This window comes from Sus scrofa, chromosome 6 (genome assembly GCF_054392235.1).
Source record: "Sus scrofa isolate SSC_HxYL_T2T_F1_AM1 chromosome 6, Sscrofa_HxYL_maternal_Yorkshire_Landrace_v2.0, whole genome shotgun sequence".
NCBI lineage: Eukaryota > Metazoa > Chordata > Mammalia > Artiodactyla > Suidae > Sus > Sus scrofa.
Window position 1 is genome coordinate 57,020,886 of NC_139388.1, and position 27,560 is coordinate 57,048,445.

The window sequence follows — 27,560 nt, forward strand, 5'->3', positions numbered from 1 at the left end:
ACTGTAGGAGCAGATTTGCCCAAGCAGATCAAGGTGGCAAATAATCATAAATACAATGAATCAACAGTTGGATGGAGCAGGATTGTAGATTTAAATGAAAAGTACTGTACTTCTGGTTAAGTGAAGAAGAAAGTATTTTTTTGAAGGAAAAAATGGTCAGATCTGCCAAATGGCTCCGTCATTTATCTGGCCACACTGACCAGAAACCTAGGAGTTCTTTATTCGTCTCTGTCCTTTCTGTCCACATCCAGTCTATTGGGAAGTCCTCTAGGCTCTGCTTCAAGCTTTTTCTCCTTCATCTTTCTTCATTTATTAGTCCAAACCACACCATCATCTCAGATCACCTCAATATTTCCTTCCTGGTTTAGCCTTTTCCACTCTTGATTCGTTATCATTCATGCTCCACATAGCAGCCAAACTGATTTAAAACAAACAAAAACCCACCAGGGGATTCCCATTGTGGCCCAGTAGAAATGAATCTGTCTAGTAACCATGAGGATGCAGTTTCGATCCCTGGCCTTGCTCAGTGGGTTAAGGATCCGCCATTGCCCTGAGCTGTGGTGTAGGTCACAAATGCGGCTTGGATCCCTTATTGCTGTGGCTGTGGTGTAGGCCCTTGGTGACAGCTCCCATTAGACCCCTGGCCTGGGAACCTCCATATGCCTCGGGTGCACCCCCCCCAAAAAAGGACAAAAAAACCCCAAGAACAACCAAAAAACCACCACCAGGTCCTGCTTAAAGCCTCCCAATGATTTCCTTTATACTCAGACCTTTTTTTTTTTTTTTTTTTTTTTGGCTTTTGTCTTTTCTATTTCTTGGGCCGCTCCCGTGGCATATGGAGGTTCCCAGGCTAGGGGTTGAATGGGAGCTGTAGCCACCGGCCTACACCAGAGCCACAGCAACGCTGGATCAGAGCCGTCTGCAACCTACACCACAGCTCAGGGCAACGCCGGATCGTTAACCCACTGAGCAAGGGCAGGAACCGAACCCGCAACCTCATGGTTCCTAGTCGGATTCGTTAACCACTGCGCCACGACGGGAACTCCACTCAGACCTTTTAAAATCCATTCCCTTTCATGCCCTGCCTTGTTTGACCTTGCCTGCATCTCCCTGGCTCACTCCATTCAAGCTACTTGAATCTTTGCATTCCTCCCTAGTGCTAAAGCTCTGGCCTCTGGGACTTCGAGCTTGCCCTGTTCGAAATAGTCTTATACAAGATTTCTGCATGACTCACTCTTCTGCATTTGACTTTCGGTAAATGTGGTTTGAATGTGAATTTGGTAGTCTTTAGAATTTTTAATCATGAGTAGGATTCGTTGGCTTGAGCAGAATTGCTTTGCCATTTGGTAGCTGTTTGGTCTTCAGCAAGGTCCCTAAAGAACTCTGCCTCAGTGTATTAGCTTCCTGTTGGCTGCTATAGCAATTACCACAAATTTAGTGGCTTAAAAAGACACAGATTCTGGATGTCAGAAGTCTGGAATCTGTTTCAGCGAGCTAAATAAAATCACTTTGGGGGTTTCCACTGTGTTGTCTCTGCAGTGCTGGGATGCGGGTTCCATCCCTGGCCTGACTGGCGCGGTGGGTTAAAGGATTCAGTGTTGCCGCAGCTGTGGCGTAGGCAGGATCTGATCTCTGGCCCAGGAACTCCATATGTCGAAGGTTGGCCAAAAAAGAGGGGGGAGCCCCCAAGATGTTGGCGGGATTGTGCTTCCTGTGGAGGCTCTGGGGAAGAATCTGTTTACTTGATTTTTCTAGTGTCCAGAAGCCATCTGCAGTCCTTGTCTCTTGGCCCCTCATCTCTGAAGCCAGCCTCTCTTCTCTGACCAAGGCCTCTGCTCATGTCATCTTATCTCTGACTCTGACCCTTCTGCCTCGCTCTCATAGGGACCCGTGTGATTACTCAGACACACTTGGAAAATCCAGGATAACAGCCCAATCTCAAACTCCTTGATTTAGGAGTTCCCGCCGTGGCCCTGCAGGTTATGAACCTGACTAGTATCCATGAGGATGTGGATTCGATCCCTGGCCTCACTCAGTGGGTTAAGGATCTGGTGTTCTTGTGAGCTGTGGCATAGGTTGCAGACAAGGCTCAGATCTGGTGTTGCTGTAGCTGTGGTGTAGGTTGGCAGCTGCAGTTCCGATTTGACCCCTAGCCTGGGAACTTCCATATGCCAAGGGTTCGCCCCCCCATCCTTAATTTAATTACTTTAACAAAATTTGTTGTTCTGTAGCGTAATTTATTCACAGGTCCAAAAGATTAAGGCGTGGACATGGGGCGGGCATTATTTTGTCTACCACTCTCAGCTTCCTTTATCTGTAAATTGAGAATGATATTACTACGTACCTTAAAGAGTTTAGAACAGTGGTTGGCACATGGTGAGTGTTCAGTGAGTGTTAGCTATTAACATTTATTAGGTACCAGGTTTATGTAATTCAGCAGGTGGACACTTTGGCTTTCTTGTGGTTCACTACCTGTTTGAGTAACAGTGTAATAAGTGCTAAGCACAGGCATAGATGCTAGGACACCATGGTTTCTGGAGCTTGCTTCCGTCTCAGTGGAGGAATGAGCAATGAACACATCAACAAGTAGCCTAATTCCAAATAGAAGAGAATTTGGATTAGGTGGCTATTGTGGACTTCTCTGAGGAGGTGACACCTAAAGAATGGATCCTGTGAAGAGTTAGGGAGGAAGCAGAGAGAACACCTAACACCAGAATCCTACAGTGGGAGCAGATGTGATGTTTTCTAGGATCAAGGCAGGCCAGCCTGGCTGCAGATAAGTTACCAAGGGAGAGAGTAGGATGAGCCAAGGCAGCAGTGGGACATGGGAATGTTGGTAAGGAACTTGCATAGGGAGCCATTTAAAGGTTTGAGGAGAAGAGTGGCGTGATCTGGTTTAAGGAGGAGACAGTGGGTGGGGTGGGGGCAGGAATGGAAGCAGGGAGGCCAGGTAGCAGGCTGTTGCCATTGTATAGGTGAGAAAAGGAGGCTCAGTGTAGGGTGGTGGCTATGAAGGTGGAGGGAAATGGTGGAGGGGCTGCTGTGAATATCACTGTACATGGTTTTTGTCCCCACTTGAGTATTTCTGTGGGATTGATTCCTAGAAGGGAATTAGTGCATTCGACTATGAATAATAATAGCTGACATTCATTAAGTGCTGACTGTGTGCCACTGTTTTAAGTGCTTTTCATGTGATTGAGCCATAAATCAGCAGTCGTCTCAGGGCCCCTAGAATGGTTAAGGATTAAAAACATAAACATGATATTCAGTGTTGCTGGCAATTGAATAAAGAAATCTCCCGAGCAGTCAGAGTCTGCAGAGCCCTGTAGGATGGCGGGATCGTGGAGAGGCCACGGGCTGCATGTGATTTATGTCGGAGGCGAGAATGTGGAGCAGTTGCTCTCAGAGTTCAGAGGGAGTACTTGCCTGAGTCTGCCATGATAAGAAAGGACTTTTTGAGGAAATGGCAATCGAGTTGGGGTTTGAAGTCTGGAGGAAAGGCTTGACTGGGCGGAGGGAGGAAGAGAGGCTGTGTTTCAGGTGTGTGGAATGTTGTGATTTAAAGTCTGCAGGTGGCAAACTGGAGGCATGTTCGGGAGTAACCTGGTGGTAGTGGCAGATAAGGCTGGGAGGGAGCCAATACTGAAAGGGATTCTGAATGCCAGTTTAATTTTTTTTTCCTCTGTCAGATTTTTTTTTTTTTTGGCTGCCACCTGGCCTGTGGAGTTCCTCGTTCCAGGGATTAGATCCGACCTACACCGAAGCTGCAGCAATGCTAGATCCTTTAACCCACTGTGCTGGGCTGGGGATTGAACCTGTGTCCTGGCACTACAGAGACACCGCTGATCCCCTTGCACCACAGCAGGAACTCCCGTTAGATTTTTTTTGAAAATCAGAATCGAACCCATCACTGATTCCTTTTGTAATTAAGTCAATGGGGATTGAAGAGATGTTCAGTCAGTTTGAGTACGTTTTGTTGAGCATCTGTTATATGCCAGGGACTATGCTATGCTGCACACCTTTCACCAGGTTGTCGAGGAGATTAAATCACATGAAATCAGAATTGGTATCTCCATATCACATATGAATAATCTGAAGTCCAGAGAGATTGTGCAGTTTGTCTGGGTCACCCAGTTAGGAGGTGACAGAGCCAGAATTCAAACCCAGGTCTTGGCACCTAGAGTACCTTAGTAACAGACCGTGTGCGTTGCTGAAGGAGCATCGAAGACAACAGAGCCAGGGGAAAAGTTAGTTTGGAGTTGAAGGGGGCTATTTGAAAATACAGATTTCCCAGAAGCGAGCTGGACTCTTCCAGCTGTATCCTTAAGGTAATTCATGGGAAAAGACCAGTCACTCAGGCGGGAAGGGAATGTGATTTATGTCGGAGTCCCAGGTGCAGCAGTGTTGGGGCCAGGTGAAGGGTGGGCTCGTAGACTCACAGTGACAGCAGGTGAAGCAAGGCTGCTCAAGCTTTCTGATGTCAGAGATTTGATCTGTGCACAGTGGAAATACTGGTTATTGTATGTGCTGATTCTCGGGATTGGGGTGCCTTTGGAAAGCTGTGCAGCTTCCTTCGTCCTCCCCCTGCTGATGTAATGCTCTAAGTTTGTGATAGGAGACTTGCTCATTGCTGGCATCTCTGATGTTTACCTTGCTTGAATGCGGTAAGCCCTCTTTCCATTTCCCTCCTGTTCTAGTGAAGTGGGGTTGTCATTGAAAGGCTCCTGTCTGTTGGGCTGTGGTTGGCAGTGGAAGAAAAAAGCAATAATGCAGAAGCTGAGACCCAGACATATGCCTCTGAGGGAAATATTGTTAATATTTTCTCCCTCCCATTTTATTTTTGGTCGTATCTTTGAAGGAAATCTGAAATTTCTAGCATCAAGAAGCAATATAGGACTTGATTTTATCAGCCATAATTCCCACTCAAGACTTATAATCTATTGACATGCAAATGTCCATAATTATTAGAACCATTTTCAGTAAAGAGTTTCTGCATGTTCTCCCTAATAGTGTTACTTGATGAGAATGGACTTACTTCTTAAATTAGTAGCAAACTCATTGTCCAGCAGAACTTGAATTTACATGAGACTTCTTAGTTCTTACTAATCCTTTTCAGTATGAATAATCATACGTTTGCTGCATAAATATTAATGGGCTTATTACAGAGTGCTGCATAAGATCCTGTTGGGGTTTTTCATAAGGTATAATCATAAAATTCTGATTCTGAAACACTTATGGTTCAGGGGATTTCAAATAAGAAATCTTGTGCTCTACTGCTTTCTACTGAGCTCAGAGTGAAGTCCAAACTTCTTGGGATAGCCCAACCTCTGACTACCTTTTTTTTTTTTTTTTTTTGGTCTTTTTGTCTTTTGTTGTTGCTGTTTCTTGGGCCGCTCCCGTGGCATATGGAGATTCCCAGGCTAGGGGTCGAATCGGAGCTGTAGCCACCGGCCTACGCCAGAGCCACAGCAACGCGGGATCCGAGCCGCGTCTGCAACCTACACCACAGCTCACGGCAACGCCGGATCCTTAACCCACTGAGCAAGGGCAGGGACCGAACCCGCAACCTCATGGTTCCTAGTCGGATTCGTTAACCCCAGCGCCACGACGGGAACTCCTCTGACTACCTTTTTAAAATTTATTTTTAGAGTTCATGTGATGGTACAGTGGAAACGAATCCAACTAGTATCCATGAGGACATGGGTTCGCTCCCTGGCCTCCCTCAGTAGGTTGGGGATCCTGTGTTGCCATGAGCTGTGGTGTAGGCCAGCAGCTGTAGCTCTGATTCGACCCCTAGCCTGGGAACTGCCATATGCCATGAGTGCCGCCCTAAAAAAGCAAAACAAAAAATAATAATAAAATTTATTTTTATTTCTTGGGGGCTGTAGTTGCAGCATATGGAAGTTCCCAGGCTAGGGGTCGAATGGAGCTGCAGCTGCCGGCCTACACCACAGCCATAGCAACGCCAGATCTGAGCCTGATCTACCTGTATATCACAGCTCACGGCAACGTCAGATCCTTAACTTACTGAGCAGGACCGGGGATCGAACCCATGTTCTCATGGATGCCAGTCAGGTTCTTAACCTAGTAAGTCACAATGGGAATCTTATTTTATTTATTTATTTATTTAATTATTTTTGGGGGGGGGGTTGTGCCCACAGCATACGAAAGTTCCTTGGTCAGGGATCAAACCTGTACCACAGCAGTGGCCTAAGCCGCAGCAGTGACAATGCCAGGTTCTTAACCATCTGAGCCACTGGGGAACTCCTAACTACCTTTTTTTTAAGCCTTATTGTCTGTCACTTTACAGACTCAGATCCAAACACTTCCCAGATTTTGTGCCACAACGCTTTTTTTTTTTTTGTTTTTTTTGCCTTTTCAAGGGCCACTCCAGCGGCATATGGAGGTTCCCAGGCTAGGTGTTGAATCGGAGCTGTAGCCGCTGGCCTACGCCACAGCAACGCAGGATCCGAGCTTCATCTGCAACCTACACCACAGCTCATGGCAACACCGGATCGTTAACCCACAAGCAAGGCCAGGGAAGGAACCCGCAACCTCATGTTTCCTAGTTGGATTTGTTAACCACTGAGCCATGACGGGAGCTCCTGTGCCCCATGTTTTTGTGTGCCAGAGCCAAACTCTACCCCTTCTCACCTTGTCTTCTGCTATCATTACTAGTCCAGGCCATCATCCTTTCTCACCTTAACTGTGGTACTCTTCCTGTTCCAAACATGCTCCCCCCCACCCCCATGGTTTGCCATTGTGTTTAGACTAAAATCTAGAATTGTGACGATGCCTGTGAGAGCCTTCTTGACGTGGCCCTTGGTTCTGTCTGCAGCCTCATCTGCCAGTCTTCCTTTGCACTCTGCTCTTCATTCAGCTGCTCTTCCTTCCTGTTGCTGAAACATGCCAAGCACTCCTGCTTCCGGGCTTTGGCGCTTGCTGTTTTCTCTACCTGGAATGCCCTCTCTCTCTATATATATCTATATCTATATCTATATCTATATCTATATCTATATCTATATATGTAGATATATATATATTTTTTTTGGGGGGGGGGGCTTCCCTGAGGCATGTGTAGTTCCTGGGCCTGGGATCAGATCCGAGCTATAGTCAAGACCTGATTCATAGGTGCAACAACACTGGATCCTTAACACATCTGACTCAAGAAGCACCTGAGTCCCAGTGCTTCCTAGATGCTGCTGATCTCATTGTGCCAGAGCAGGAACTTCTTTCATTTCTTTTTTTTTTGGCTTTACGATTTTGGCTTAGCACCTCTGTGGGAAGGCCTTGATGATCAGTCTGACTAAAATAGCAACTTCCATCATTCTTGATCCATGTTTGATTTTCATCACTTTTTGACATGTATCTCTGTTTGTCTCCTCTACAAAATACAAGCTCTGGGAGGGCAAGGGTCATGTCTGTTTATTCACCACTGTAGTTCCACACCTCGGAGGGGTGCCTGGCATAATAGGTGCTCAGTAAATATTTGTCGAATGAATTGTTCTCTGTAGGATAGATTGAAGCCTGTCTCTTCCTAGATTTGAGGCCTCCATGCTTCAGTGCATTTAGTGAAAACTGAGATTATTTCCCTATTTTTGTCTTGATTTGTTTTTCAATGATGGAGGGAACTTTTGCTGTTCTCTATCATCCCATTGACAATGTCTGCTTTATAGGCTTCGGGCCTCCCGGGTGCTTCTTGTCGGCATGAAGGGACTCGGGGCTGAAATTGCCAAGAATCTCATCCTGGCTGGAGTGAAAGGACTAACCATGCTGGATCATGAACAGGTGAGATGTTCTGGCACCTATCGCTCTCCTCCGCAGTCTGCCCCCCTCAGTATAAACCCGCGGTGATCTTGTGCATTCCTCCTTGCCCCTTCAGGATTGTGGACTGGTGTTAATGGCACTGTGGCCCTTGCAGACTGTGCTGGCTTTGAATTCAGCTCCACCATGTTCTAGGTGGTCAGCCAGTGGAGACTGTCTCCTCATTGAGCTTGCCTGTCTGTAAAGTGAAGTTAAGATTTCCCTTGGGGGGGGACTGTGAGGGGTAGGGGTAGAGGAATGGTTTTCCAGTTTGTACCTATACATCACCTGAATAACTAATTTATTTTTATTTATTTATTTATTTTTGGGGTCTTTTTTTGTCTTTTAGGGCCGCAGCCGTGGCATATGGAGGTTCCCAGGCTAGGGTTCCAATTAGAACTGTAGCTGCTGGCCTATGCCAGAGCCACAGCAACACGGGATCCTTAACCCACTGAGTGAGGCCAGGGATCGAGAATAACTAATTTAAAATTCAGAATTGCCTCGGGGCTTTGTTAGGGTGTAGTTTTCACCCCAGATGTTTCTACTTCAGAAGGTCTGAGGTAAAGCTCAGGAATACATACTATTTTTTTTTTTTTTTTTTTTTTTTTTTAATGGCTGTGTCTGTGGCATATGAAAGTTCCTGGGCCAGGTACTGAATCCCAACATTGGATCCTTTAATACAGGGAATCGAACTTGCACCTCCACTGCAACCTGAGCCACTCCAGTTGGATCTTTAACCCACTGAGTGAGGCCAGGGATTGAACTTGCATCCTCATGGATACTAGTCAGATTCGTTTCTGCTGAGCCATGACAGAAGCTCCCTATGTAGATTTCTCCGACCTGTCTTTTCTCTAAAGTGAAAGTAACTGCTTCTTTGTCTACATTCTCATGCTTCAGTGACATTTTGGTTTTCTTTTCTAGGGAATTTCAAATGTATTCAAAAGTAGAATAATATTTGACACCCCACCCACTTGGCTTCTACAGATACCAATATTTTGTTGATTTTTTAATTTCTCATTCCCCCTGTATTTTTGGTGGGTTTTTAAAATTTAATTAATTAATTTATTTTTTTCTTTTTATGGCTGCACCTGTGGCACATGGAAGTTCCTGGGCTATGGATCAAATCAGAGCTGCAGCTGCCAGACCAAGCCACAGCAACATCGGATCCATGCCGCGTCTGCAACCTATGTTGCGCTTGTAGGAACACTGGATCCTTAACCCTCTGGGTGAGGCCGGGTATTGAACCTGCACCCTCATGGAGACTGTTTCAGGTTCTTAACCTGTTGAGCCACAACAGGAGGTTCAAAGGACAGTTTTTTAAAGCAAATTCCAGAAATCATGTTGCGTTTTTATTTTTTTTTCTTTAAAGGTAAAATATTTTAAAAATGTGTTGTCACATGATGTTATTTATGTCTTTTTTTCCTTTTAGGCAGTAAGCAGAGGTCCTGTCTCATGCTAATAACTAGCACACGCAGTGTGCAGGAAAGCTTCTGTAGACAAAAGTAAATGTCAGTGAATTTTTTTTTCTCTCCTATTTCTGGCCACCCCATAGCATATGGAGTTTCTGGGCCAGGGTCACTTCTGTTGCAATTAACTGTGGCAACACCATATCCTTTAACCTGCTGTGCAAGGCTGAGAATTGAACCTGTGTCCTGGTGCTACAGAGACGCTGCATATCCCATTATGCCACAGTGGGAATTCCTCAATAAAGTTTTTATTTTATTATTTATTTATTTATTTTTCTTTTGGCCACCCTGTGGCTTATGGAGTTCCTTGGCCACGGATCAGATCTGAGCTGCAGTTTGACCTAGGCCGACGCAGCTGTGGCAACTCAGGATCCTTAACCCACTGTACCAGCGCCCGGGGTCAAACCTGCATCCCAGTGCTTCCAGGAAGCTGCTGATTCTGTTGTGCCACAGCAGAAACTCCCTCAATGAAATTTTTTAAAAACTCAACTTGTTTAGGGAGTTCCTGCTGTGGCTCAGTGGAGTAATGATCCAGCTTGTCTCGGTGGAGGCTCCCGTTCCATCCCTGGCCCAGGAACTTCCAAAAAAAGAACACCAAAAAAAAATCACCTTATTTGGGACCTCAGGAGAAAATAATATCTGGAGGTCTTTTTTTGTTTGTTTTAATTATCCTACAATATGGAGAGAAACTTGGATTGGCTGACTTAATATCACAGTCACAAATTGATTTTAGACTTGAATTCAAAACCTTCTAAGGAAAGAAAATCCTCTCCAGTAAGCTGCCAGATAATTAACCTTTGCTGTTTTGAAATCTCCCCAACCACAGTGCCCCCTGGTGGCAAGAACACCCCATCCAGAGGAAGAATTTGTTTGCATTGTGTGGAGGAGTGGAGACCTGAGGAAGGATGGTCCAAGACTTGGAGGCCCTTGGTGTGGAAAAATGAAACCATAGTAGGATGCTAGCTTCCTCATTTGGTTGAGTAATCTGAGATTAGGGAACGGTGGTATGATACTGAGGGTGTGTGATGTGGTTCACACCACCTCAGCACAGTGACGAATGCCACCCATTGTTGGAGTTAACAGTCTGATTGTCGTCCCTTCCTGCTTCACTTCAAGGGCTTACAACGTAGCCTTCTACTTGCCTTCCACTGCAGAGTCTAAAACAGTGGTTCTCAATCCCATCTGAGCTTTTGAATAGCTGCAGACTTATTTAAAAATAAAAAGTCTCAAAGTCAAGGAGGGTTGAGAACCACTGACTCTTTTTTTTTTTTTTTTTTTTTTTGCCACAGGCTTCTTTTTGGCTGCACCCATGGCATGTGGGAGTTCCCGGCCCAGGGATTGAATTTGTGCCATAGTTGGGACTGTAGCTGAGGTGGCAGCACCAGATCCTTAACCTGCTGTGCCATGAGAGATTTTCCTGCCACTGGCTTCTTATAAACTAATCCCAGTCAATTTACCTAGCTTGACTCCATCTCATAAATCTAAGAGCTCATGAACACTCTTTGGTTGTTCTGCCTTTTGGATTTTGCTTGTGCCTTTTTCCCTTACTAGGACTATCCCAGGGAGATGGTGCTACATGTGCAAAAGCTTTGAAATCATGCAGACTTGGGCTCAGATCCTACCTTCTTAAGCTGAGCAGGGTAGTTAACCTCTTAGAAACTTAGTTTGTTCATCTATAAAATGAAGATGTTAATTCCTGCGTCTTGGAGTTTTTCATTTTGTTTACATTAGCAAGCATCCAAGAGCACCTGCTGGCTGTCCTGAAATATTGGTGATACAAAATGCACAAGATTTGTTTCCGGAGTTCCCGTCGTGGCGCTGGGGTTAACGAATCCGACTAGGAACCATGAGGTTGCGGGTTCGGTCCCTGCCCTTGCTCAGTGGGTTAAGGATCCGGCGTTGCCGTGAGCTGTGGTGTAGGTTGCAGATGCGGCTCGGATCCCGTGTTGCTGTGGCTCTGGCGTAGGCCGGTGGCTACAGCTCTGATTAGACCCCTAGCCTGGGAATCTCCATATGCCGCGGAAGCGGCCCAAGAAATAGCAAAAAGCAAAAAGACAAAAAAAAAAAAAAAAAAAGATTTGTTTCCATTTCCAGTTCCCCCCCGCCCCGCCCCACCGGGAAGCCAGAACTGGCAATCTGACTCAGGTTGTGGCAGGGGGGACATGAGAGGCTTCCTGGAATTCTGAACTGAGCTGTATCTTAAAAAACAAGTAGAAGTTTATCAAGTTTAAGGAATTGTGCTTTGGGCGAGGGATGTTAGCCCAAAACAGTATGATGAGAAATCAAGTATAACAAGCAGTTAGCTGTTTTTGGAGTGTGAAGCCCACAAGGGTCGGGGGGTTGTAGATTGCAGGTAAGGTCTAGGACATGAAGGGCCTGCTTGTAAGCTCTGCTGTGAGTGATGAGGATTTGTTTGAGAGTTTCAGATGGAAAAGTGGTGACCTCATCATTGGGCTTTCTATAAATCACTGTTACTCTGTAGGCTATGGTTGGCACAAAATATGGAGCAGAAGGCTGCTTTAGTAGTTGAGGTGAGAGATGGAAAGGGTCTGAGGAATGGCATTGATGATGGGTATAGCAAGATGCCCACAGAGGTGAGAATCTCTTAGGTGGCAGAATCAGTGGGATCCTATACAGGAGAGTAAGGAGTAACTACAGCAGCTGACACTGTAGGTGGTGGCACTGCTCTGAGAACTCTAGTTATAGTGTCTCGTTTAGCCCCAGAGCAACTCTGAGATGTAGGGATTATTCCTATTTTACAGATAAGAAAGCAGAGGAAAAGGAAGTCAAGTATTGGCCTACCCAAGGTCACAGTAGTTAGTGGTACAACCAGGACTGGGCAGTCTGACTCCTGGCAGAGCCCGTGCACTTAGCTATTTCACCTGGAAATGTCAAGGATACTAAGACCAGGTTTCTGGTGACCAGATGGGTCACTGGTGGACTCATCAACAGAAACAACGATATAGGAATCGAATATAATTGGCCTATGGGATATCCAGAGGAAATAAGACTCAGATGGATCAGAAAGCAATCTGTAGCAGAAAGACAATTTGAGAAATAACAGCAGCTTTTGGTAGAAACTAAAAGGCATTGAGTTGGCTTATGGAGCTGTATAGAGTGAAAGGATGAGTGGTTCTGAGGTGGAGTCCTGAGAACAGCCACACCTCAGAGAGTCCATGTAGAGATGGGAATGTCCAGTGAGGGAGAAGGAGAGCTAGGCTCTCTGAGGCCAAGAAGCGGAGCATGGGTGGTACTGACTGACACTGGTAGAGTGATGAGTAAGTGTCCTCACCTGTTAGGTATGAGTCCCTCAGACTCACTCAAGATCACACACTTAAGTGGTTGAGCCAGGACTTGAATCAAAGATTTGGATCCAACCTGAATTATCACAGAGCCTTGCTCTTAACCGTCACGCTGTACAATCCCTGTATGTGGTGAGATCCCTGAAGAATTGTGCAGGATAGGTCAGGATCCTGGCTTTGAACAGGAGGGAAGGAAGAGTGTATGCTGTGGCTGGTTGGCAGGAGAGGAGGACAATTACTTCTGCTGACCCCAGTCTTGGTGAAGGTGGTGAGGTCAGACATGGAGATTAATGGTTAAATTAGGTGTTTTGGGGGTTTTTGTTTATTTTGGTTGTGCCATTGGCATGCAGAATTTCCTGGGCCATAGATCAAACTGTGCCACAGAGGTGGCCCAAGTTGGTACAGTGATAGCACTGGATCCTTAACCTACTAGGCTACCAGGGAACTCCTATATTAGATGTTTTTTGTGTGAAGAAAGTTTTTTTTTTTTGGTCTTTTTTTTTTTTTTTTAAGGGTCGCAACCCTGGCATATGGAGGTTCCCATGCTAGGAGTCTAATAGGAGCTGTAGCCACTGGCCTTTGCCATAGCAGCGCCAGATCTGAGCCTTGTCTGCGACCTACGCCACAGCTCACGGCAACGCTGGATCTTTAACCCACTGATCGAGGCCAGGGATCAAACCTGAAACCTCATGGTTCCCAGTCCGATTCATTTCCACTGAGCCACGATGGGAATTCCCCCAAGAAATGTATTTTGAATAGTGAAATCTGTAATCCTATTGGTGGCTGTCAGGTGATAATATTATCTGTTTTTGAGGCTTCTGCTGACATCTGGCCTTATAAGTGAAATTATCCCTCTGCTCCAGCCTCCCCTCATCTCTCCTCCTGTCCGAGTTTTGACTGAATATAAGAGTTTATTTCAAACATTCTTAATTGTGTCTGATTTGCATTGATCTAATTTTTTTTTAAGATTTTTATTTTTTCTATTGTAGTTGATTTACAGTGTTCTGTCAATTTCTGCTGTATAGCAAAGTGACCCAGTCATACATTATATATATGTATATGTATTATATATATATGTATATTCTTTTTCTCACATTATCCTCCGTCATGTTCCATCACAAATGACTAGATATAGTTCCCTGTGCTATACAGCAGGATCTCATGGTCTGATTTTAAACCACTTGTAAGTAGGGACTACATCCTTTAAACTCCTTATGTATTTCTACATGGTTTAGAGTTGGGCACATGGTAGGTATTCGGTTAATTCTTAGCACTGATAATTATGTCATATCGTTAATTTTCAGTTACAAACTTACTTAAGGAAGCAAGGACTTTCTTGTTTAGAGTGAATTTTCATTATAAACACAAGGGGGTGCTCTTTAACTGTGAATGCCCAGTTTAAAAAAAAAAAAAGTTTTTGAGAGTTCTCTTGTGGCTCCTGGAGTTAAGGATCCATTGTCCTCACTGCAGTGGCTTGGGTCACTGCTGTGGTGCAGGTTTGATCCCTGGCCTGGGAAATTACACATGCCATGGGTGAGGCCAAAAGAAAAGTTAAATATCTATTTTATTTTACTTTGTTTTATTTATTTTTTATCTTTTTAGGTCCACACCTATAGCTTGTGGAGGTTCCCAGGACAGGGGTCAAACCAGAGCTGCAGCTGCTGGCCTACACCACAGCCATAGCAATGCCAGATCCGAGCTGTGTCTGTGACCTACACCACAGCTCATGGCAATGCCGGATCCTTAACCCCTGAGTGAGGCCAGGGATCAACCACATCCTCATGGATACTGGTGGGGTTTGTTACCGCTGAGCCACAATGGGAACTCCGTTAAATATGTTTTAAAATCTCAGAAGGAGAGAGTATAGGAACTCTGCATTGGGCAAATTCCTATAGGAATAGTAGTAATACAATTAAATGGTAGATACTTTAGTTATCCTTCAAAATGGAAAAATCCATTTGTTTTCCCCCTAAATTTAGGTATTAAAATATATATATATATATATATATATATTTCTAGGTATCACCAGAAGACCCTGGAGCTCAGTTCCTGATCCGAACTGGGTCTGTTGGCCGAAACAGGGCTGAAGCCTCTTTGGAGCGAGCACAGAATCTCAACCCCATGGTGGATGTGAAGGTGGACACTGAGAATATAGAAAACAAACCCGAGTCATTTTTCACTCAGTTCGATGCTGTAAGTTTCATAGGGAATGTAAAATCTGCGGTGGGAATTCAGCAAATTAAAGCATTAGTGGCATATATACTAGGTACACTGGAGCATTAGAATTTCAGATCTGAGTGTTTTCCCAAGTAGATTTATAAGCTGTTCTGTTCTTTAGTTTTAGTCTGTTGCCTTACAGATGGAAGTCTTACATTGCCTTAGTGTGTATGCTTTATTAGTGTGTTGCCTTAGTATATTGAGTGTATTGGTAGGTAGATCCAGTCTGTTGAATCAGCTGTAGTTGCTTGTGAGTTGCTATCTTTTTTTTGTCTTTTGTCTTTTTAGGGCCGCACCCGCGGCATATGGAGGTTCCCAGGCTAGGGGTCTCATCGGAGCTACAGCTGCCGACCTACACCCAGCCATAGCAATGCCAGATCTGAGCCCTGTCTGCAACCTACGCCACAGCTCACGGCAACGCTGGATCCTTAACCCACTGAGTGAGGCCAGGGATCGAACCTGAAACCCCATGGTTCCTAGTCGGATTCGTTTCCGCTGCACCACGACCAGAACTCCTGAGTTGCTATCTTTTGGTTTCTCCTTTGGGCATATTTTCCCCAAGACCAGGTTTCGTCATTGGTGTTTTGTCTTCTATCCAGAATCTTTGCATGTAGCTTCTATACATTTTATTGCAAATGTTTTCTCCTGAAAGCTTAACAAGTTGGTGATTAATTTCTTGCAGCAGAGTCATTTTTTTGTGTGTGTTAGAAATATCAAACTACAGCTTGTGTTTTGTCTTTAAAAAGAGCACACCTGATCTTGGTCTGTCTATGTCTCGCTCACGCAGCCACTTTGACCATGTTGCCATGGATAACTAGACAAAATCACTATAGTCATAAGCCAAATGAGCCATGTCCAACCTCATTTGATTTCACTGCCAAATCTTTGCAGAGGTGAAAGGAGAAGTTAAGTTCTGTTCAGTATCTGTGACCTTTCAGACGTGGTTCCCTGTACCCTGGAAAAGCTTCACAAATGTTGGATAACCATGAAGTAGTCGCACATGACCTACTTGTTTTTTTTAAATGAAAGGCCCATTACATGAAAGAGTGAAATCTGGGTTTGGTAGTTTGTTTTTCACACTGTTACATTTCATATGTGCATCTGTTCAAATGTGGGCTTGGAATGGTGATCATCTGTGCATTTGTCCCTTTTTAAAAAAATCATTCTATTTTGTAAGTTCAGGTACTGGAATATTTTCCATTTGGACCTAAGTCCTCTCTTCATGTCTTTATCCATAATAACCACATTTGGTGTACTCTAGGTGTCCCTTGAAAGCTTAGTTGGAACCAAACCAGGGGTTTGTTGGCTTGTATCACACGTGTTCACGGGGCAAGTGTGACGTCCTTGTGTTTGAGCCACATTTGACCGGTCCTTGAGGTTTTAACACTCGCTTTTGACTTCAGGGCTTCATTTGGTCAGTTGGTTGTATGTTCAACTGCCGCTGTCTTATCTCTTTGATTTTTTCCTCGGGTGCCTGCACCCTTTGAATGGCAGCAGAGGTTCATATTTCTCTGTAAGCGTTATTTCAGTATTCAGGCTACCAGACAAGAGCAAAGGGGTTTATCAAATGAAAATATCATTTTGTGATTTTCCAGCTTTCAGTGTTCAGAAGAAAACATGTGCAATTTAGAAGGTGTCTTCTTGGCCCTGATCACAAAGCTTCTCCCCAGAAGAGACCGATGTTCTGTGCCTTAAAACTTAGCTGTTTCCAATACCTCCATTTACTGGAAAACAACCTAGAGGTGTCAGAGCCACTTTGATAATTCCACTGAGTGAATCACCAGCTCATTGTCTAGGTCTGAATGGGAGGTCACTTGGTCTGTAACCTTTTCTTTTGTCCTTAAATTCAGATAAAGTTTCACATCGAAAACTGGAAAAATAATCTCAATAGGACTTGTTTATCTTCTTTATCTTAACATATCTATCAAAAGAAGGAAGGAAAAATGCCCTTGTATTTAAACATGACCTTTAGGTGAATTTCAGAAACTAGTTTTGCTTCTCCCTATAGCTTATTCCAATTTTAATAGGTTTAGTAAGTTAGAAATAATTCACTCTAAGTTATATTACTATTGTCTTTTCATGAAAACTATGAAGTGTGGTTTATATATGTTCATGAATTAGGGGAGCAAGTTCATGGAATGCCTTTCACTCTCCTGCTAAACACGTCTCGTTCTGGTTGCAGAAGGTAAAGTGACGGTCTCATAATTTACGTTTTCTGTACACTGAAACATTTCTTTTGTCTTCATAGCATCCGAAGAACCTGTTGTACCAGTTTGAAACTGCTTTTTAGACATGCCCGATGCCCAGAGAGACTGTTCATTAAGATTTATTTAGACATCAGGGGCAGTGATTCACAGTCTGCACAATTCACACCCAGCTGCTTTCTTTCTTTCTGCAGGTTTGTCTAACTTGCTGCTCCAGGGATGTCATAGTTAAAGTTGACCAGATCTGTCACAAAAACAGCATCAAATTCTTCACAGGAGATGTTTTTGGCTACCACGGATACACATTTGCCAATCTTGGAGAGCATGAATTTGTGGAGTAAGTTTGGGGAGAGGAGGAGAGAACATAGCATTTTCAAAATGTAGTTTTTTTGTTTTTTTGTTTTTTTTTTTTTTTGCTTTTTAGGGCTGCACCCGAGGCATATGGAGGTTCCTAGGCTAGAGGCCTGATAGGAGCTGTAGCCACTGGCTTACACCACAGCCACAGCTACGCGGGATCCGAACTGCATCTGCGACCTATACCACAGCTCACCGCAACGCTGGATCCTTAATCCACTGAGCGAGTCCAGGGATGGAACCTGCAACCTCACAGTTACTAGTCAGGTTCGTTAACCACTGAACCACAATGGGAACTCTTCAAAATGTAGTCTTATTTACTGATCAGAAATGAGCCATTTAAGCAAAGTAGATTGCTATAACATTTAGCATTTTGGAAAACCAGTTCATTACCAGCTTACTGAATACGTGGATTGTATGTTCAAATTGCAAGAGACATGGCCCTGCCTTTTCTAGAGCATGAGGAAAGCACACCACAGGGGTATGTTATCTGATCAGTCTGGCCTTGTGGTGGTAAAGCCACAGTCTGTCTAGGGGAGACGTGTTTGGATTGTAAACATTCGTTCCCCAGCTCGGGTTTGCTGTGTTCAGGGTGAGCGATAGTAAAGTGAGTATTAAATAGTTAGATGGGTGGCTCTGGAGGTATGTTGTACCATAGTCCACCTTGGGAAAGCTCCAGGGTCCAGAAACTGCTCTGGTGGAGCAAACAGATCTCCTCTCTAAACGTTGAGGTTGCAGACCGTGGTGATTCTCATGAGGGGACCTGCAGTTTTGAACTCGTAGCTTCTAGATGAAAGATGGCAGATGACACCAGCGTTGTTAAAGTACATGAGTTGTTTGGGGTTTGTAACTTTTGACCACCCACCTTGCTGATGCGAGGTGAAGAGAGGCCCTGTGAGGTAGGTGAAGCCTCCACTAAGAGTCAAGAACTGCTTTCTTGGATTCAGAGTCTCAGATAAGTCACTGAAATTTCTCTGGTCTACAAGTTTCTTGCCTCTGAAATTGAGATGGGGGAAGGCCAAACATTCAAAGTCTCTCGTAACTAATGTTTTATGGCTTTAAGAAAACCTAGTTCTTTGTGCACATTATAAATGGATAAAGAAGTCATAGTAGGAGTTCCCGTTGTGGCTCAGTGGTTGATGAACCCGACTAGTATCCATGAGGACGTGAGTTCAATCCCTGCCCTTGCTCCGTGGGTTAAGGATCCAGCGTTGCCGTGAGCTGTGGTGTAGGTCGAAGATGCAGCTTGGGTCTGGTGTGGCTGTGGCTGTGGCTTAGGTGGCAGCTACAGCTCTGATTGGACCCCAGCCTGGGAACCTCCATATGCCGAGGGTGCAGCCCTAAAAAGACAAAAGACAAAAAAGCAAGTCAGTAGGGGAAGAAGGCCAGGTGATTTTAATGTACGCTCCTTATGGCAGGGGAAGGGATTAAGTTCAGCTCTCTAGCACAGGATTCAAGTAGAATGTCTACAAAGTTTACTGAGAACTTACTATGTGCTGGGCAGTGTGCTAAGTGTGTTATTTCTCTTTCAATAATCCTGCAAGGGTTGTTACTCCCACAGAGTGGCTAAGTGCCACATCAGGTAATCAGTGGCCAGGCTGGGATGTGAACCCAGATCTATACGACCTTTTGCTCTTAAATATCATCCTGCTCAGTGAGCTGGTGATATTCTTTTTGTTCTAATGGCCTGATTAGTAGGCTAGAACTTGATCCCCTCCCCTTGTCACCCTCTAGGGAGAAAACCAAAGTTGCCAAAGTTAGTCAAGGAGTAGAAGATGGACCTGATACCAAGAGAGCCAAACTTGATTCATCTGAGACAACCATGGTCAAAAAGGTATGGGTTGGGGGTGGTCAGGGAGGGTGCTGTGTCAAGGTTCAGAAGTCCTGTGGCCTTGGAGGGGACAGGCCATAACTATTGCCAGCAAGGGAAGCATGCATGTTGTCCTGAAGGGAGGAGTCTGGACAGACAGGGCCAACACTTGCCCCATTTAAAGGGGGGCAACTGCACTTAGCACCAGCCAGCTGTAGCCTTGGGGGAGTGTGGACCTAGTGATGCCAGAGAATCAGAAATGTAGACTTGGAGGGAGGTGGTCTGCCCTCCTGCCATGCACAAGTTCCCTGGCCAGGGATCGAACCTTGCCATAGCAGTGACTTGTACCACAGAAGTGACAACACTGACTGCGTAACTGCTAGGCCACCAGGGAACTCCTGTCCCCAGCTTTTTTTTTTCTAGGGATGCTCCTGAGGCATGTGGAGGTTCCAGGCTAGTGGTAGAATCTGAGCTGTAGCCGCCAGCCTACACCACAGCCACAGCAGCTTGGGATATGAGCCTTGTCTGTGACCTGCACCTCAGCTCACGGCAATGCCAGATCCTTAACTCACTGAGTGAGCCCAGGGTTAAACCTACATCCTCATGGATACTAGTCAGATTCGTTTTTTTTTTTTTTTTGTCTTTTGTCTTTTGTCTTTTGTCTTTTGTTGTTGTTGTTGCTATCTCTCTTGGGCCGCTTCCGCGGCATATGGAGGTTCCCAGGCTAGGGGTTGAATCGGAGCTGTAGCCACCGGCCTACACCAGAGCCACAGCAACTCGGGATCCGAGCCGCGTCTGCAACCTACACCACAGCTCACGGCAACGCCGGATCGTTAACCCACTGAGCAAGGGCAGGGACCGAATCTGCGACCTCATGGTTCCTAGTCGGATTCGTTAACCACTGCGCCACGACAGGAACTCCCAGATTCGTTTTCTGCTGAGCCACAATAGAAACTCCCCCAAACTTTTTTTTTTTTTTTTTTTTGTCTTTTCAGGGCCGCACCCTCAGCATATGGAGGTTCCCAGGCTAGGGGTCTAATTGGAGCTGTAGCCGCTGGCCTACGCCAGAGCCACTGCAACACGGGGTCCCAGCTGCACCTATGACCTACACAACAATTCACGGCAATGCCGGACCCTTAACCCACTGAGTGAGGCCAGGGGTGGAACCCACCACCTCGTGGTTCCTAGTTGGATTTGTTTCTGCTGTGACACGACGGGAACACCGAGACTATTACTCTTAAAGAAAAATGTTTTTCTTTTCATATTGATAGACAATTTAGTAAGGTTCTAAGTAAGCTGGGAGACAGTTTAAACTTGAATTGCTTAATTGCTTTTTTAAAATAAAGGTTTTTTTCCCCCACCAAATAACCTTTTAAGAAGAAAGATCTCAGTGTTGACAAGTGTTATCAAGGGTATATTTTTCTAGAATTGGTGCCGTAATTCATTTTCTAGAAAGTGGAGTGGGAGGAGAATCAGCAGATGATGGTTTTGTGCCTTGTGTTGGGATCTGAGAGGGGAACTTATGCGATGGGGAAAACAAGATGAAGTGGCCAGAATTGGTTTTGTTGAACTGAGAGGAAAGACATGACCAAGCCCATATTTACTCTTTGCTTTGTAGATTGAAACGTTGAGAAAGAAAAACAGCTGGTCAGGGCCTCGAGTTAAAACTGCTCTAAAGGGGGGATTCTAAGAGTGCAGAAACCACAAAAGAGACTGCAGAAAACCACAAAAGTGGAACTCTCTGAGTTTCCTGCAGGGCTGCACTGGAGATTGTCTTTTTCTTGCTCTTTATGTTTGTACTGGAATAGTTTGATGCTGTGAGTGTGATAACAGAGGAATTATTAAGCCCTAATTTTAGTGTCTATTCACGAGATTGTAATTATCCAGAGTGAACATTGGTGTTTTGGCCAAAACTTGGGTCCTTTCCTTTCTTCCTTCCTGCCTTTCTTTCTTTCTTTCAGAGGCCCAGTAAAGCTTTATCTGAATAGCTCCGCGAGTTTGGTGGGGGAGAGAAATTGTTAACTAACAGAGGAGTACAAAAGCAGCTTTGTGGGTGCTGTCAATTTATAAATCACACCCTCTTACAAGTGTGACACTTGGCCTTGGTGTGAAGGGTTTTATGGCTTAAGGGCCTTCTCTGATTGAGGCAGGTCTTTCACATTCAAATGGAGAGCCCTAGCTTTGTTAGCCCTTCACAGCTGGAAGTTTCCTGGGAGTCAATTCTGATGGTGCCCACTGGGGCTGATCTGGAAACCTCTTTCGGGAGCCACTTTTTCTAGCTATGAGGAGAATGTGGGCAGCCCTGGCAGCCACTCGCGTACCATTCCTAGGGCTCTTCAGGCACAGAGCTCTTTGTGCAGCCTCTTCCTACACGGGGCCGAATTTGAAGGTATCAAAATATTCCCCAGCTGACATTGTTAGTCAGCTGTTTCACTTGGACAATTCAGCCTTGAATTCCAAGCCCGAGCCCTTAAGGTTGCAAGGCATTCAGTGCATCCCTGGGATTCCAGACCTTGCCTTTGTGCGGCCTCACCGAGAATGCTGCCATGCTGCCGAAGGCCTGGGGTGAGCAGGGTTTGGGCCATGGCTTTGCCACCTTGTCATGACATGTTTCCTCCATTTGCGCAGTGACTGTTCCCTGATTTCGAAGTTTTCCTCCAATTCAAAAATGCCTTGATTTAGATATTGCCCTTTTGCCTAAATTGTACAGAATAACTGGTGGGGTTATGTTCAGAGTGCAGGATGGGGGTGGGGAAGCAGCCACTTCCTGTTTCCTGTGAAAGGCTTCTGGTTAGGGTCCCCCCCCTTTTCCTTAGGTTCAACCAAATGTTGTAAAGCCACTTTCGCCTCAAGGTACACATTGTGCTCCTAAATTAGAAACTTTAAAAAACAAAGAGGAAAAACAGAGCTTGTGGTTTTCACACCATCTAGGAAGACACTGGCTGGGCCTTTCTAGCACCTGGGCCATCATGATCAATAGGGCAGTGGGGAAGTGCCCAGCCCAGAGATGGGCGCTCAGTGATAGGTTATCATTGCTTCCTTTGGTGCCCAGGAGAAGCCAGGATACAGATTTCATCAGAAATAGGTCTTGGGCACAGGCCTGATGTTGGCACTCTTACATCGTTTAGATAAAGGAGGTTGCAGTGGTTTGTGATGAGGAGGTGTCCAGAAAGGCTTCTCAGAGGAGGAGTTGTTAGAGTTGGCATGTGAAGAATGGTTTGCCAAGTACCAAAGCCAGCACTGACGTTCAGTCACAGGAAATAGGATCGAGAAAAAGCACAGACGTCGGGACAAAGCGACTCTGGCTTCCCTCCCTCCGAACAGCCAGCTCTTTCTGTTCCTGTGAGTCGCAGAGTGCCTGCTCTGTGCAAGGCACTGTGTTGGGTCCAGGGAAGCACATTCGTCCTCTTGCTCCTTTTTCAGGAGACACTGAATCTAAGAGAAGTTAAATGCCTCACCCAAGATCCACAGCTGTGTAAGGAGGACTAGATGGGCAGAGAGCAGAGGCAGCAGCTAGGGGCACAGGCACGCTTTATGGGCTCGCAAGGTGAGTCCCCTAGGGGTTTCTAGGATGACGTGAAGTTTTATGAGGATGGTGGGATAAAGTATGAAAATTGGGATCATTCCAGAAAACTTTTATTTACTTATCTATTTGGCCTTACCCACTGCATGCAGAAGTTCCCCAGCCAGGGATCAAACCCATGCCACAGCAACAACCTGAGCCACAGCAGCCACAGCTGCTGGATCCTTAACCCACTGAACCTCCAGGGGAACTCCTTCAGAAAACTTTGAGGATGACAGGCTGTCAGCATGCTTCCATGTAGCTGCTCATATTTCTTTACTGTTAGGGGTGCCAGATGCAAGTAGGTGCCTGGTGGTGATTACCCTCCACGATACCATTTTCAAGATTAAACATAAAGTAGGATTTGGGTGTGACGTGCTAAGAAATACAGATTTTACTTCACCACTGTGTCTGAAATAGTGGTTGACTCATTTGGGCCCTGGTCATTCTTTTTTCATGAATTGGTTGTCAGATTCCACAGTTGTATAGTGATTCATTATTTTGATTCTCCCTTTCTGAGCAATTTGTTGACAAGGCTCCCATTCTCCCCTCTCCTCCACCTCAAAGAGGCATTCTGATGACTGACTAGTTTACTTCCTCCTCTTTAATGTGGCACCTTGGTTTGTAACATCCGCTCACTTGTCAGGGTCTCTCCCATTAGAGTTTTTTTTTTTTGTTGTTTTTTTGTTTTCTTGCTTTTTAGGGCCACACCCACAGCATATGGAAGTTCCCAGGCTAGGGGTTGAATCGGAGCTACAGCTGCCAGCCTACACCACAGCCACAGCAACACCAGATCTGAGCTGCATCTGCGACCTGCACCACAGCTCACAGCAATGCTGGATCCTTTACCCACTGAGCGAGGCCAGGGATCGAATCCCTGAAATCTCATGGTTCCTAGTCTGATTCATTTCTGCTGCGCCACGACAGGAATTTCTCTCCCTTTAGAGTTTAAATGCCACATGGCCAGGCAGTTTTGTTCCCTGCTGTATTCCTCGTCCCGTGCCTGGCACAGTCACGTGCAGGAATTGTTTGTTCAGTGTAGTTGTGGCTTTTCCAGCAGCTTACTATAACAACTCTGGAGGAATGTTGTCATTTTAAGAAGCATTTATTCAGTTAACTTTCTTTGTGTTCAAATAAATGGATTAATGTTGTAGAACATTAGTTCTCATAGTTGAAGTTATTTGAGCTGAGCTGAGGGAACAGACTTTTAAAGAAGACAGAGACTCGGCTGGGACTACTGAGACGTAAGTCATTGGGTTGCCTAGACTAGAACCTGCAGGCCACAGAGGTTCAAAACTCTGCTAATTGTCAGAATCACTTGGTTTGTCAGAAGAGCAGGCAGAGGGCGGAGCAGGGAACAAGATGCTGAGAACTTGGTGGGATGCTGACAGTAGGTTTTACAGATGGGGCATTTGTGGAAGGTGTAGTACCCACATCGGTGGTAATGCCTTGTCTCACCTGAGAGAAATTTCTGGGCTCTACGGATGAGGAAAGGGGATCCTTTCCAGCATCACAGCACAAATAGGGGTCAAATTGGAGCTGCACCTGCTGGCCTACACCATAGCCACAGCAGCGCAGGATCCGAGCCTTGTCTGCAACTTACACCACAGCTCATGGCAACGCCAGATCCTTAACCCACTGATCCAGGCCAGGGATTGAACCTGCATCCTCATGGATACCAGTCAGATTTGTTACTGCTGAGCCACAACAGGAACTCCCTGGCATGGTGTTTTATTATGTGTTTGTAAATCTAAACAGTAGAACAAAGCTTGTAATGTGACATCATAGGTATAAAATAAGAATCATATAGCTGACCACCATGCACCTGCCAGCTGGTTTAAAGCATAAAACATTACTGATGTGATCGAGGCCCCTTGGTCATTCCTCGCCGACATAAGTCACTGCCGTCCTCAGTTGTGGTTCTCATTCCCATGCGTTTCTTCTTTCTTATATGCATTTCCAAGCAATAGAGAATTGTTTGGTACGCTTTTCAACTTCTTCAAAATTGGCTTTGTATTGTTTGTATGCTACCACATGCTTTTTTAAATTTTTTTATTTTTGTCTTTTTGCCTTTTCTTGGGCCGCTCCTGCGGCATATGGAGGTTGCCAGGCTAGGGGTCAAATCGGAGCTCTAGCCACCAGCCTACGCCAGAGCCACAGCAACGCGGGATCCGAGCTGCGTCTGCAACCTACACCACAGCTCACGGCAACGCCAGATCCTTAACCCACTGAGCCGGGCCAGAGATTGAACAGGCAACCTCATGGTTCCTATTTGGATTCGTTAATCACTGAGCCACGACAGGAACTCCCCACATGCTTTTTAAGAGCAGCATTAGGTTCGTGAGGCCATCTATGTTTGTATGTAGTTCTGGGGCTTTGCTGTCCATTATGATAGCTGCTGGCCACATGTGGCTATTTACATTAAAATTAATGGAATTTAAATTAAAAACTGTTCTTCAGTCTCCCTCACCACATTTCAAATGCTCAGTAACCACACTGGCTGGTGGCATCCCTATTGCAAAGCACAGATGTATAGAATGTTCTCTTGAACAGCAAGCACTCCAGGACAGTTGGACAGTTGTTGTTTTGACCACAGAGTATTTGGTGTATGAAAACCATTACTATTTATTTGTTCGCCTATTAATGGGTGTTTAGGTATATAAGTTGCTGCTCTTACAAATTTGCTCCGGTTAGTGGTTGTGTGTGTGTGTGTGTAGATAATCTCCTTGGGTAAGCGTGTGATTTCTAGGGTACAGGAGAATTAGGATGTGCACACCTTCAACTTTACCAGACCCTGAGAAGTAGTGCTCAAGTAGTTTTATCAATTTACATTCCAAACCCAGCAGTATGTCACAACACCATTGGTAAGTTCAGGCTCTTTTGCTGCTCTGCTGAGTGTGAAAACTGCCTGGGATCATGGTTGTCACTTTTTTTTTTTTTTAATCCTTTTGCCTTTTCTAGGGCCACTCCTGCAGCATATGGAAATTCCCAGCCTAGGGATCTAATTGGAACCACAGCCACTGGCCTACACCACAGCCACAGCAATGAGGGATCCGAGCCGCATCTGCAACCTACACCACAGCTCACGGCAACGCCGGATCCTTAACCCACTAAGCAAGGCCAGGGATCGAATCCACAACCTCATGGTTCCTAGTGGGATTCGTTAACCACTGCACCACGATGGGAACTCCAAATTTTAGGTGTCGACTTTTTTTAAATTTTTAAATTTTTTTTCTTTTTGGGGCCACATATGAAGGTTCCCAAGCTAGGGATCCAATTGGAGCTGTAGCTGCTGGCCTACACCACAGCCCACAGCAACTCCAGATACGAGCTGCCTCTGCTACCTACACCACAACTCAGGGCAACGCCGGATGCTCAACCCACGGAGAGAGGCCAGGGATCGAACCCAAAACCTCATGGTTCCTAGTCGGATTCGTTTCCACTGTGCCACGACAGGAACTCCTCGTGGTTGTCACTTGTTAGAATGCTTCTTTGAAGGCTATAGTCTCCCCTGAGGAGGTCTGGAAATTGGACCTAGAAATCTATAGTTTTGAAAGTTGTTTCAGTTCTGATTTTCATTCAGCTTTACATCCAGAATTAAATTACTCATTGTAGATGTTCAGCCTTGCTTTAAAAATAAAATAGATTCAGTCCCAAATGTGGAAAATAGGGAAGTTGAGAAAATGTGAACCCTCCTACCTGGTAGTGACTGACATTCCTGTCAGTGTTTTTTTTAATGCATGTACATAAGAAATTGGAGGACTAGCTGATGTATGTTACTGCATGTTGGTCATGATGACCTAATGTATGTGACATATTTGAGACACACTGTCTTTCCCCTTTTTTGCTCAACATTTTTCCAAAAGCACTCCTTTTGTCTTTGTGTCTTCTTTGGAGAGCATGACTCTATTCTGCTGTCTTTATTTATTTTTATTGAAATATAGTTGGTGTACAACTGGAGAACATGATTTTCAATGGCTGTCTGTAGGTCTTCCTTTTTTTGCCTCACCGTGATCTATTGAGCCAGTTTCCTTTTGCACAGAGGTTATCGCAGTTTCCCACCATTCTGAATGGCTCAGCACAGACCCTTAATTTGATAGCTGATAGACTGTGTGGAGAATTCATCTTTTCTGTTTATTGTTGGGCTTTTTGGTAAATGAAAAGCAGGTGGATCCTGTCAGCTCTTGGGTATTTATTGAAAATCTAGTCTATTCAGTGCTGTGCTTTTCACGGTGGTCCCTGCCTGTGGAAGCTGATAGCCATTTGCAGAAGGGAAACAGTTAATGGTGTAAGAGAGCTTGTTATTAGTCTTACCTAGACTTTCAAATTGAAATCCTCAAGGCTCAGAATTGTCAGAGAAGAAACTGGGCAGTGGAGGGGAGCAGGTTAGGCGTTCCGGCCAGAGGGAGCCTAAGGCACAGAGAAGTGGGGCAGGGTGGGTGACGCCTGTTCAGGTCATGGTGGGCACTGCTCCCCGGCGGACACTGCTGGCTGCTTCACCTGGAAGGCTCTGCATTCCCTGGAAGCACTGCAGGCTCGCTTTTCCTCTTAGAAACTCAGGGCCAGTGCTTTGGGCAAGGCCAGCACCACCACCTTTTGCATCTCTTCTGCTACAGATTAGGCAGCTTAATTTTGTTTGATTTTTAATTGTTATGAGCCATGATAGTAGATTTTGTGTAGTTTGAACCAAAAAAGGGGACATTGGAGTTCCTGTTGTGGCTCAATGGTTAATGAATCCGACTAGGAACCACGAAATTGCAGGTTTGATCCCTGGCCTCGCTCAGTGGGTTAAGGATCCGGCGCTGCCGTGAGCTGTGGTGTAGGTTGCAGATGTGGCTCGGA

At 45.3% G+C, this 27,560-nt stretch overlaps 1 protein-coding gene across 24 annotated transcripts in view; it reads left to right on the forward strand.

Annotated features, from left to right (window-relative positions):
* The window catches only part of SAE1 (SUMO1 activating enzyme subunit 1), a 68,578-nt gene that overhangs the window by 5,869 nt on the left and 35,149 nt on the right, over positions 1 to 27,560 (forward strand). For 16 of the 24 annotated variants that reach the window (XR_014806430.1, XR_014806419.1, XR_014806420.1 and 13 more), the window contains exons 2-5: positions 7,677 to 7,788; positions 14,591 to 14,764; positions 17,187 to 17,329; positions 19,081 to 19,180. Coding sequence is in view for 5 of the 24 variants with exons in the window: in XM_003127243.5 (XP_003127291.1) it covers positions 7,677 to 7,788; positions 14,591 to 14,764; positions 17,187 to 17,329; positions 19,081 to 19,180 (529 nt within the window). In the remaining 19 variants the exon portion in view is untranslated. Of the gene's footprint in view, positions 1 to 7,676; positions 7,789 to 14,590; positions 14,765 to 17,186; positions 17,330 to 19,080; positions 19,634 to 19,884; positions 21,861 to 21,972; positions 22,051 to 27,560 lie in introns of those variants that run through there. The other 8 variants (XR_014806437.1, XR_014806432.1, XM_013998531.3 and 5 more) reach the window with 4 other exon arrangements.